The sequence below is a fragment of the Peromyscus californicus genome, unplaced genomic scaffold (genome assembly GCF_007827085.1).
Source record: "Peromyscus californicus insignis strain IS unplaced genomic scaffold, ASM782708v3 Scaffold_7__1_contigs__length_154581171, whole genome shotgun sequence".
In the NCBI taxonomy this organism is placed as follows: Eukaryota; Metazoa; Chordata; class Mammalia; order Rodentia; family Cricetidae; genus Peromyscus; species Peromyscus californicus.
The window spans coordinates 39,108,954-39,122,476 of record NW_026294595.1 but is presented as its reverse complement, the minus strand read 5'-3'; the positions used below and the strand labels follow the sequence as shown (position 1 = coordinate 39,122,476).

General features: G+C 35.7%; 1 protein-coding gene across 1 annotated transcript in view; it reads right to left on the bottom strand.

The window, feature by feature from the left end:
- Positions 1–13,523, bottom strand: part of Psmd14 (proteasome 26S subunit, non-ATPase 14) — an 88,205-nt gene that overhangs the window by 30,554 nt on the left and 44,128 nt on the right. Inside the window, exons 4-7 of the mRNA XM_052722814.1 lie at positions 6,404–6,475; positions 6,059–6,178; positions 3,750–3,820; positions 2,669–2,819 (exon numbers count right to left, since the gene is read on the bottom strand). Coding sequence (XP_052578774.1) covers positions 2,669–2,819; positions 3,750–3,820; positions 6,059–6,178; positions 6,404–6,475 — 414 coding nt within the window. The remainder of the gene's footprint in view (positions 1–2,668; positions 2,820–3,749; positions 3,821–6,058; positions 6,179–6,403; positions 6,476–13,523) is intronic.

Here is a 13,523-nt window from a genome sequence, read left to right as displayed (position 1 = left end):
TATAACACTTACCACATGGGGAAAAAAATCAATTCATACATAGTACCTACTATAAATGATATGAACTACTGCTTAGAATTTAGAGAAACACTGAAGTTCTCTCCCATGACTTAGGCTACAGGAACCTGAAGGAGTGATAACTTTGTCACACTAACTTAAAAGGCTGTGCAATGACCTCTGGTGCTCACTTTAAACTCCTAAGTTACTCTGGTTATAAATAACCCATAAAATTTAATATTGAAGAGCAAATAAAAAAGCTTAAGTGCTACATAATTTTTAGAGTTGGATTTCTATGTTTACTTTTATCAGTAATAAAAATAACAACAGTAACAGAAGTAAAGTCTATCTCTAGGATTAAGTTATTACTCTAATATAGATACTATAGATATTAGAGTAAGTTATTACTCTAATATAGATATTATTCAATAAATTATACTACACTCAAGTCACACTTAATGAAAACTAAGCTTATTGGGAATGAACTAAGATGACAAAGAATAAAATCCATAGTTATCTAAACTGCTCAAAAACATAGGTAATATTACAATTTATAAAAATGAAAATATACAGGAAAGGTTTTAAAAGTATGAACAAGAGTTTCAACTTTAGTTATTTACATACAAACTGTCATTTTAACTCTTGATCTAATCACTGTTTTACTAAATATTTTGACAGTTTTGATAATTCACATACCAGGAAGAGAAAATACAATGCTATTATTCATTCTTTATTCTTTATAAATTTATATTCTTAAGTATCATGATTAAACTAAAACAGTCCATCATGGATTTACTAGTGTTTAGCTTGATTTATACTGTCAAAAGGTCAAAAGCTCAAAAGCTCTTGACAGGTAAGAGTAATAAGTCACAACCAGACTCAGATGTCACAGAGATGGACAATATCCTGACAAAAACCTCATCATTTCAGCTAACATAGTCATTTTATGTATTTTGAAAAAGTAGACAACACTGTCAAAACCTATGCTATAAGTATAGTTTTAACTGTAATTTTCATTGTAATATGAATTGCAGCTAACTAGAACTAGTGAGAATTCAGTATTACACAACACTTGAATCTAAGTTTTGAAGCTAAAACTGCTATTTAGAATTATAATTGAGATAAGCCCTAATTATTGCTTGTAAATTACTGTGTTGAGAGCTTTACAAGTTTTAATTCTGTATTTCTAGAATAATAATGATTATTAAATTATGTTACTGAAAAGGCACCTTAAACATCAGAAAATTATTTTGTAGTTTAAATCATAAAGCTAATAAACAATAAGGATTTTTAATTCCTTCATCAGTATTAAGTCACAACATACTTAGTAAAAGAGAAGGCAAATAAATTCAGATACAGGGATACAGCAAACATTAGAAGTTATCTTAAATTGCTAGTCTGTCAGTGTTGTTATTGTTTTGGGGGACAGTTTTTGCCTTTGAAAAGCTACATTACATCTCATAGGATCATGCTTTAAAGACCTCAATTTTTATACATTGTAATAATATGGTATCAAAAAACATTCAATTTCAAATTTGTAACACAAAGAGTCTGTGTTTTAACAATCACACTTAGTTTGTTTCAGCTGCTGAGTAGATGTAAATGTAATCCACACCACTATCAAACTCTAGGTCTAATAGATATCAAGCTAATATTTATTTCTAAGTGCTTTAAAAATTATTCGTAAAAGCTGCATAAAAAGGATTCCGTGAGTGTATTATGATATTCCTTTAACAATGGAAGTACATGCTCAAACAAGACACCTCAGCAGTATTTTAGAGCAGTAACCACCTAGCCAATTTCTGTATGTTCTGTAGTTTTTCTAATCCACTCTCCCTGTGGTTGAGCAAAATCGAATTGCCTCTCACATTTGCAGACAGCTCTGTGAAGGTGATAATAGAGCTGCACCCTGCTGTCATGAGGCAGGAAATAGGAAAATGGCATATGGGGCTAGAAAGAAAGAACTAAGGGGAAAGAAAGAATGAAAGAACGAACAAAAAGAGAGAGAGAGAACTAAACAAGAACAAAAGAGATTTCAACAAAGAATAATATAACCCAATGTGCTCTGCAAGTTAAACCTCTTTTCAGAATCAGTCAGCATATTTAATCATTCATCTGTGTCCTCACTACAAATACATGAATGGTTGATTACCAAATCTTTGGGCAAGTTTTCATTGTCTAAAATATTTGGAAAATACAACTCCGGAATACATCTTGCATAATGTCTGAAAAACAGAGCACTTTAAATGAACATTTTTAAAATGTGCTATTTATTAAAATATTAATAATGTATAAAGCAACAAATATATATTGTTTTTTATATACAGCAATCCTATATGTATAATGTATACATAGGATTTTATACATGTATGAAGCATGGAAATGGGATACACAAAGCTTTTAGTATGGTTTAACATTCAAATTCATGAATTTTTCTTTTAAATTAAGGATAAACATTCATTCATGATAATAGTAAACTAAAAATAAAACCCTACATAATTTGTTAAATTGCTAATAGCATGCCATATATTCATGGACTTGTATGATTTAAATAAAAAGCATTTGTGTATGTGTGTTTTATTAAGAATTCTTTCAAATACAAATGATTTTTTTTACATGTATGTGTATAAAAAGTGGCAGTATATGGCAAGCAAGTTAGAATTGACTCTACCTTTCCCTTTACACTCTGAATGGGATCCACAACCACTGCCACAGCTCTCTCCGACAAGGCTTCAAAGCTCTGCTGAGTGTTGATATCCACACCAGACAGCCAACAGCCAAAGCCAGGGTGACTGTGATACCAACCAACAACCATCTCAGGCCTGAAACAAAGAGGGCATCCAGACACTCAGAACACAACAAGTAATACACTGATGATATGAAGAGAAACAACACACTAACAGGGTATAAATTAAGAAAGGATGAAAAACATACAGGTGTGAAAAAGCACCATTAGGAACTCTGAAATCGGACACCATATTCTCCAGAAAACATGGAAATGAGTAAGTGTGACAAAGGAGTGCTATCATTAAGAGAGGCACATTAGCAGTGGTAGATAAGGCTTTCAGTTTTTCACCTTGTTACCACACTTCCTCAGAGCCAGTTTTTAGCCTTTCAGCATTCAAGTAAATATCTCCTCTTTAACTCCTTAGCTCTGGGAGCTGGATTTTTCAGGCACAGAGTCCATTTGTTAACAATGGACACCAGGATCCACTGTTGTGAAAGGATTAAATATCAATTAAACCAGCAGTAGAACTAGGAACTCAGTCAAAAACCAATTTGCACTGCTCTGCTCAGCTGCTGAGCCTTTTGCTAACAGGAATTTTGAAGTTTTTTCCACAGTAGAAGAATCTGAGCAAGAGAACGACAACTATTGGGAGACTTAGTCTGAGGGACAAACACTTGGATTATACAGTCTTCAAAACTCATGTCTACAAACATTTATCAGAACGGCATTTGGCTGAAATTCTCAAACACAAAGAACATACCAGGTCTTTCAATTACAAGTGAAAAGAAAGTAATTCTAGATGCTAAACAGGGGGACATTATAGCCCAAGCCTATGACATGACAGCTGAGAAAAGATTCTCAAGGCAGTTTTCTGCTTGGTAGATTTTCATTCAGGATGTCAATAGGCACCACATAGGCAGATCAACTACACTGATTCTTCCCCTTGGAATGATACTCATAAACTTTAAGTTAAATTTCCAAAACTATTGCTCATTCATAAAAAAATAATGTGTATAACACCTACCTTCCTGTTTGCTTCAGCATATCCAACATTTTGGCTTGGAATACTGGATCAACTGCTTCTACACTGACACCCTAGATTACGGGGAGGAAAAAAAAAGACTTTGGGAAACCTTGAGGGAAAGGAAACATACTATAAATGAACAACAACAAAAGTCTACCCCCAATTTTGTATTAAAATTTTATAGGTTTTGATACTCGTATTTGATAGCTACTCAAGTCATTGAACTCTAAGACTTATACCCACAAAATTTTTAAAACTGTCAAGTACCAAATTGCTGTTAATTAATGACTGAGACAACATTCAGGGTGTCAAAGTTTATAGCTGTTGCTATATCTATATGTATTTCTGATTATATACATCATCAGAAGTACCAAACAGCTGGCAAACTGATTTTTTTTAGTTACAACTACCTATGGCAAGCATACTTCCTAATACTATTTCAGCATCAGGAATGTAAATCTAATGCAGGTAAATAAGCCAGTTTAACATAAGCACTTCCTCCAACCAAACAAACAGCACACTGGATTCCAATAAAGAGGCACCTTTGGAAAACAAAAATATGCACTCTGATGCTGAGCTAAGACTATCTTTTCGGAGTTTTGTTTTCATTATTTTAAAGAGAAGATGAAGAGAGAGAATGAAGAGAAGGAGAGGAAGGGTAGGATCCAGGGAGGAGGGGAGATAAGGAAGAAGAAAGGGGGATGAATATGCAGACATAAGCCTTTACAGAAGAGTCTACTGACTAGATTCTACTACACAGAGTGAACATAAGCATCAAAACAGCCTATCTTATACCGTCAGACGAACATTACAGGGAAGGGGTAATAACGCATCAGAATCATTTATTATCCTGATCATCTATCTATATAGGGACTACCTATAACAGAAATAAGTTCATTTCTATATATTTTATATGTTTTGACAGAAAAAGGAGATATAATAGCAGACCAAGATTTAAATCTAAATATAAATTGTGGATAATATAGTGCTTCTATATCCATAAACAAAAAGTATAATGGATATCCAGAAAGACAAAAGAATTCCAAATCAATTTACCAAAAAAGGCAAAGCAAACAAACCCAACAAAAATAACAACAAAAAACCCAAGATGTATTACAGATTTTCCCATTGTTTTGTATTATTTTCAAATCTGTTGCATACTTTAGCATCTAGTCTACAGAAAAATACTTGTTTCATGTGTGCGTGTATGCATGGCATCATTTAAATGCATGTAATCTGTTCCTTAGTAGGTAAGGATTCTCAAACAGAGCAAGCAGCTTCACCTTATAAGCCTTGCCGGCCTTAAAAAGAGCACGGCCACAGCAGAGACACACAGAAAACACACACGTGAGAATGGTACGCTCATGTTTGGAAAACAGGTAGAACTGAGACTGATAATTTCTGTTTGGAGACAAGTATCTCGATGAAAGAACGGCTTCAAAATGAATATCCAACACAAGGAAGATCCTGAATTCCTCACCTCCTTCCCCCACCTCTCCAGTGCGGGTACTCGAGGCTTAAGCCACTGCATTGCCTTTGCTTACTGGGTTTGGTTTTTTGTTTGTTTGGGTTTTTTCCCACATTTTTTTTAAGTCCAGCAGGGCACAGTGGCACAAACCTTCAATCTCAGCACTCCAATGCAGAGTCAGGAAGATCTCTGTCAATTCAAAGGTGGCCTACACTACGTAGAAAATTCCAGGCCAGCAAGAACTATATGGTGAGATTTCCCATCTCAAACAAAGGAACAAAACAGCCTAAATGATGACTTTCTATAAAAATCTACTTCAGTAAATAAAAGGCAAAGCAAAATTACCTCTAAAAAGAAGACATTTTAAACAGTGTAGAGTGCTTTCAAAAATCTACATTTTACTACTTACTTAACAGGTGAAAGTCATTCACCTCCCTACATAACATATTAAAAAAAATCATAGACTTCAAAACAATGGAAACCTCACAGGAGGATTCATTTACATGAATTCAAATTTTATACAGTTTCTAAAAACTCTGATCAAATATTCAGAGTAATTAATATAGTACCCTACTTTGATAGCAACTAACTTTTAAATCCAGCTTGTCTGGCTCACTAAAGGAAAGAATAAGGGATTTAGTACTAGCACCATTCAGTTTATAAGAGTCTGTGGTGTAGTTAAAGGACTGATTTAATTCAATACAAGATAAAATTCATACTATCAGTGTTACAATTGCTGCTTCCTACTGCAAAATGAAAAACATAAAGAAATAAGTTATTTTTAATTACGAAAGGAGAAGAAAACGAAGACAAGCAGCAGCCAACATAAAGAAGTACTCACAGTTCCTGACTGTGGCATAGCAAACACATCAATCACTCTGACGGTGTAATCATCAACAAATTCGCCAAGCATGAGACCCATAACTTCCATAGGAACTCCAGCACGGCCATGCTTCAACATCTATAGAGAGGAAGATATACAAACACAAAGCCCAGTGATTTGAGATCTTGACACACACACCCATGCTGCCAAATAACCTGTTTTGCTTCTGTGGAAATCAAAGCCTATTTGGTAGACGTACCTGAAATAATGCTTATGCCTGAGGGAATGAAGGCGATAAATGTGCCGAAGTAAAAGAGCGACTGCAAAGGAGGCTCTAAGCCAGGAACGCTACTCCTCACTTACCTTCAGCAATGCCAAGGAAGAGATATAGACTTGTTCTGCTGTGTCCACGGCAGGAGCATCTGTAGGTGGACCCTAGAAACAAGTTCATCAATTACTATAACACACAGAATATAGGAGTTAGAATTAAAGTTACATGTGAAATAAACTTGACTCTTTTAAAAACATTCTAGAAAATAAAATCAAGTTATCTTTTTATTCAATTACAATACAAATAATCATGAAGACATTTACAATTATTAAGCATAAAGGCAAGAGTCAAAACTCAGTACCCTGACAACTTTCCAATGGGCATAAAGTTTACTTCCACAGTGCTCATCTACTTTGGCTACAAAATAATTATTGTCAATTACTGTAACATTTGTTACCACTATGTTACAATATGATATAATCTGAAGGCCAAATTCTATTGGACTAGCTTGATAAACTCAAGGATCTTCTGAGCTTCTTCAGCTTTATTTCAGACAGCATGCAGATTAGGGCTACAGGATGGACCACTCTGCAGACTCATAGACAGTGGGAGGGAAGGTGGCAGAAGACTTCTAATCCCTAGGTGAAAGAGCTGTGAATGAACAGCATACTCTGCACTTCCTAGTGAAGTTGTTCTCTTCTCCACACACAACAAATTACAGCCACCACCTCAGGAGCGAACAAACTAGATAAGGTCAGGTAGGTGGCACAAAATATTTCCAATAACTGACCACTGCCTTTCATACTGTAACAGGCTAATGAACCAACTAAGTTTCTCCAAAAAGATCCTACTTATTCACAAAAAGAAACAAATCTCTACTGACTGTCACAATGAGCCTCACAGAGCAACTTGTGGTCTTTACCCTCAAGGTAACTTTACCCCAGCAGCCAGTAAACACAATTCCATGCCAAGCAGTAAACATCATTTAAAAAGTTTGTCTTTCTTTAATACTGAGACGTGTAGAACAGAGTTTCTAACTGTTATGACCCTTTTTACTTTTCTATACCATGTCAAATATGCTAACCACTCATTCCCTCTTGCTTTTATGCTTTTACTTGTTGAAATTAAATAACTGCTTTACTCATACTCCACTAACAGTCTACATATATTTCTATGTATACACCAAATTCTGTCACATTTGGGGCATTTAAAAATCTCCCAATATTTACTGCAAGTATTAAGCATAGATGGTTCCAAGTGCAGACTCTTCATTTATCATTACTGAATGCAGCTTCGTTGTTTCTTTCAAATAGACTTTCAAAATGAAAACTAATTGGCAAGCCAAAATACTTTTTGTTTAAATTATAAAAGTTTTAATAATCTAATTTCATTCACTTAGCAAAGAAACTTAGGAAAAATTAAGATATGGGGCTGGAGAGATGTCTCAGTGGTAAAGAATACTGGCTGCTCTTTCAGAGGACCCAGGCTTCAATTCCAGCACCCACATGATGGCTCACAACTGTTCGTAACTTAAGTTTCTGAGGATATCACATCCCCTCTATCCTCTACAGGCCCTGCACATATGTGGTACACACACATACATAAACGTAAACACTTCTATATATAAAATATAAATATTTAATAAAAATTTTAAAGACAGATTAAGAAAAAGTTGAAGACCATCAAGTCAGATGTGATGATACATTTGTGGAAGTTATACTTTAGCCTTAAGATAATAAAACACCGCATTCAAGTTATTTCTTGGACATAGAACAACTTTAAAAATTGTGTGTGTTGTCTGTAGATATTGAAATAACCTTTTTCAATTTGCCAGAAAATAATTATTAAAAAAAAAAGAGACCACATTTTTACCTAAATATATCACTGATAGAATCCAAAAACTATTTCAGTCATCAATGGAAAACTGCCTTTGTTATGTGTTATATATAATCAGTACTTAGTAAAGTATCTAGCACATAGCAAGAACTCAGCAATACCTGCTGAAAAATAAATGAATCAATAAAGACAGTACAGAAAGTTAACCCTTTTTGTTGGGTGTTATCTGTAGGACAACAGTCAGTGATATGTACTGTTTTGATCTCTCTTCTCCCTACCTCTCCTGAACTCCTCCCCACCCCCAACAGGGTCTCTGCCACCCTTCCCTTTCCCTCCCTTCCTGCAAAGTCCTGCTAACTGATCCAGGTTGGTTTCAAAGTCTTCAGTCTCCTGACCTCACAGGTGTGGGCCACCTATTTTATCTCTTGATCATGTTAGCCAAAGAATAAAATTCTTTGGGGGGGGGGCGGCACTGGCAAGAAGTGGGGTTTGGTAGCAGTTAAATGTACAGTGAGACAGAAAAAAGGAGAGGGAGGAGAAAGTGGGATAAATATGAAGACTGTGAGACCAGTGAGCATCTCATCTAAGCTACAGTATTTCTACACACTCACCTGTTCTGAATAAAACTCAATGAGGCAATAAAGAGACCTCATTAAAGACCCTGCAAACTGAGTTCCGAGAGGAATGTAAAGACTTCAACAGCTAAACAACAAAGACTTAGCCCTCAAGAGGGGAAAAAATGTGGAATTATAGACAATCTACAACTAGTGTCTTTTGGTAAACAGTTCTGTAGACCAGCATACCAATAATTCAAAAAGTCACTGAAAATTGGAATAGCAAACACTGCAGAAAACCTCTGTCAATAAAATATTTTTCTTTGTAATAAAGTATTGGAGGAAAGACAAGATTTAAAAAGTAAGAACTGAAGTTACACAAGAAGAAACAGGGACAAAATAACATTATTGTAGGTTCCATACAATGACGTAGAATACAATATTATCGCTTACAAACGAAGAGAGATAGAGCTCAGTGGTGACTATTCTAGAAATACAGATGTAAAAGATGTTTGACCTTTAACTGCTTAAAAATGAAACCACTGTGTATGTACACCTTACCAAGTCAGTGGGGGAAAAGAAGGAAACACACGACTGACTGTAGAGCAATGGAAGAAGCCGGGTGCTAAGGTGCACTCCTGCTTTGCTGAAGGCTGCCAGGGGAAGCCTGGGGGTTCAAGGACAGCCAGCACATCATGGAAAAACCTGCTTTTTCTGTCTTTAGAAACAGGTTTGTTTAGTGCACTACAAGAGTAAGTGTACTGGACAGCAAAAAAGTTTCACCTACAATCACCCAATTTCAAGTTTTTAAAACACACACACACACACACACACACACACACACACACACACACACACAATCAAAAACCAAGAAAAATTTTAAAAATACTAAATGATATAAGATGAAATAAACTGCTTTTAAACAAATACAATGATGAACAATATCCTGTGTTTCAAAAGAACATGTACCTCCAAGTTGACTTAAAGTAGAAATTCTTGTATATGTTGCTTAAAGGTAATGACACAAAGACTAAGAAAATTAGTCAACAAAAAACTGACTTAGCTGAACGATTTAGAGGCAGGCATGTTCAGATTTCAGAACATCTACAGTCTAAACCAATTAAGCACCCAGAATCCAAAAATCCAAATTGCTACAAGTCTCATTTTTTTGGGGGGGTGGGGTGGGGGATGCTTTACTATTTGTGACTTCAAAACATTCTGAATATTGAGTCTGGGATGTATACCTTAATTAAGCCTGCAGGTTTCTGTAAAAGCCACAGTGGCTACTATGGCTCACTTGCTTGTGCTTCTTCACTGAAATAGAATACTATACAGTATTAAATCATCTTTGTACTTTCCAAAATCAATTTAACAGTTATATTTACATTTTGTTTTTCAGATCAAAAGTAGCATTGGCCCATTCCTCTTTGTTAACTTTATTAGGTTTTGATATCATTATGGAGGATTTATAAAATAATCTGGAAATGTCTACAAGTTCTCCAGTTACAAAGCTTTCCATTTTTATATCCTGTTCTGTGTATACATTAGAATTACCTAGCATTTCAAATTGAGAGAGTTCACTATTAAAACATCTGGCTATAGAGCAACTTTTAGAGCCAGCTGCTCTAACTTTTCAATCAGTGTATGGATAAATTCAGGTTTCTCCATCTTGAACCTAAGTAGACTTCTATGCTATTTTGGACATTTCACTTCATTAGCTTTCCAAGTTGCTACCATAGAACTGAACATAATCTATCTTTTCTTTTTATCTTGCTTAATAGTGGAAGCACTTAAAACTAAATTTGGTCTCGATGTTATGCTACAGTATTAACCAAGAGGATTAAGAGTTACATTGAAAAAGAAAACCAAAGCATGGCAAAAACTTTTCTAATAATGAATGTCTATGTAAGCAGGAACACATTTGACAAGTACAAAGCAATCAATAAAATAATATACAATTAAGAAACATAACCTAAGGCTACACAGAGAAACCCTGTCTTGAAAAACAAAAACAAAAATTTCATTTCTGATTAAGAGTTAAAAAGGAAAATAGTCTGGAAATTAGTTGCCTCATACTAGTTATGTCAAAAAAAGGTCATTACACCAACAAATTTTAAAAATTACTAAGCCCTCAGCAGAAACACAAGCAAAGAATATAGAGGCTAATTATATAAGAAATACAAAATGATATAAACATGAAAAGTGTCCAGCCTCCCTAGCTGACCTTCTTTAATTAAAGAAATACCAATTAACACATGAAGACAAGTTTTACAGTGTCCACTTTGGGAAGGGTAATGAAGGAAACACTGAGCAGCACTGGTGGTGATATCCACTGGTATAATCCATCTAAGGCAGCTGAACAATGTATAGCAACAGCATTAGGGTTGTACAAACTTTGTGACCTAGTTTTTCACTTCGAGAAATTATTTGAGTAAATAAAGATGTTTTCAGGAACTTAAATGTTCATAACTGTCTTTAAATAATGCAAATAAACCGAAGAACTTAACCTACAATTAAAGAACATAGCAGAAAGCGTCATCCTCTGATGCCTTTAGTCATCTTAAAAAGCAATAAGCACACGCTTAAAGCAAGTATCTTAAGCTGTTGCTATAGGAACCGGTTTCTCTATGTAGCTCTACCTGTCTTGGGAACTCACTACATGGGACCAGGCTGGCCTCAAACTCACAAAGATCCCCCTGCCTCTGCCTCTGCCTCTTGAGTGCTGGGGCTTAAAGGAGTGACATCAAGTCCAGCTATAGGAGATATTTTAATTTTAATCTTGAAAGAAGTCTCCCTTAAAGGAGAGGGGAGGGGAGGGGGGAAAAAAAGGGAGGAAAAGAAAGAGTAGGGGAGGAAAGGGGGAGGGGAGGCCTAGCCACAAGGAAAAAGGGTAATGCATATGAAACTACCATGACTTAGAGAATCATTCCACAAAATATATACATATCAAATCATCACACATATGTAGAACTTAAGACCATACAATTTCGTCAACTACAGCTCAATAAAGTTGAGGGAACAAAAATGAAAGCTACAAGGAGTGTAGCCACCAAATACACTGGCATGAAAGTAGATTCTCCAGGGCTGTGATGGAAGGAAAGTAGTCATCAATCCATAAAGCAAGCAGGTAGGCTTAAGTGTTTTACTAATGCAAAGTATTTTTAAGCACTCAAGGATGCAGATTTTTGGCCAGTTCTTGACTTTTACTTTCTTCCACTTTTAAAGAACCCTTTACTCTCAGAATCTAGAGCTACACAGGACAGGAGCATGACAAAAATCATGACACATATGAAATATTAAGAAAACCATGAGGATGTCTGGTAAAGAAAACTTTTAATTACCTGAAAAAAAAAAAAACCTGGCAGAATACAATTGTTAGACTAATAGTTCTCAAAGCACAAACTCTGAACTAGTCCCACTTGTATCACTTGGAAACTTGTCAGCAATACACATTCTTACTTAATCAGAAATGATGGGCACAACCCAGAAATCAGGGTTCTTTTTTTGGGGGGGGGGGGTTTGGTTTTTTGAGACAGGGTTTCTCTGTGTAGCTTTGCGCCTTTCCTGGAACTCACTTGGTAGCCCAGACTGGCCTTGAACTCACAGAGATCCGCCTGGCTCTGCCTCCCGAGTGCTGGGATTAAAGGCGCGCGCCACCACCGCCCGGTGAAATCAGGGTTCTAAAGAGGCCCTCCAGTGACTCTAAGTCCTGATGAAACTTGAGGACCATTGACTTTAGACTACATTGTGTATAGAACTATAAGCCAATGGGAAAAATTATCCAAGCTAGTAGACTGGGGTTCACTATGAGAAAAATCTTGTGATAGCCCAAGATACATAGAAAATTAAAATGGATTCCCTATAACTACAGTATGACTGTTCGGATTAAACATCTGATGGCTGATTAGATCAAACAGTAAAGTAAGCTCTCTAACTACTGTTAAGGTAAATGTACACTCAACAGTGTACAGTAATGAAAAACAGGTATCCTCTTTCTGGTGCTTAATCAACAACACAGCTGTAAAATTATCAGCTCTACGTTGTGCCAACTCTTCATGTGTACTCTACTGACCCTATGACAACTATTTACCAGCACATTAAGAATGCAAAGCACGTTTTTAAAGAGGTTAAAGGTCAAGGTTCTTTAATAACTTCTGCAAGAATTGAAAGCACTAGAATTTCATAGAGAGGTAACCTAAGCAAGAAAAAAAAAAAAACAAACCCAAACATCCAGAGCTAAAGAAAGTCAGTCTATATTTCATATGATTCCACTCAGAATAAACACACACACCTAGCAGTTCCATAAAGTAAGGAGCACTTGAATGTTTTCTAAGGCTAAATGTTAAAACTTAAAGGAATGCTTCCATCTAAAAACAGAATCTGCCAGGCATGGTAGCACACTTGTAATCCTAGAACTCAGGAAGCTGAGGCAGGAGGACTACTGCACAGTTGAGGCCAACCTGGCTACACAGTGAGGGCACAGGCAGCATGGGATACCTAGCAAGATCATGTCTTAAACAAACAAAAAATATAAATTAGAACTTGATTTAGTCATACAGTTCTGTAAATCCAGGAATTAAATGTATCCCTCACAAAGATCAGAAACTGAAAAACTTTTGTTATTAAATCTGTAGTACTCAATTCCTACTGGCCACTTTGAAATTACTTAAATCTGACTTTTTAAAGTTTGTTTTAAAAGTGGGGGCAAGGGATCTACATCTGTAAGCTGAAGAAATAGTCACTACCTAAATAACTGTAGGGTAAATAACTGATCCACAGGCAACATAACTAGCCTTTATTCAGACATGAACACCTACCCACC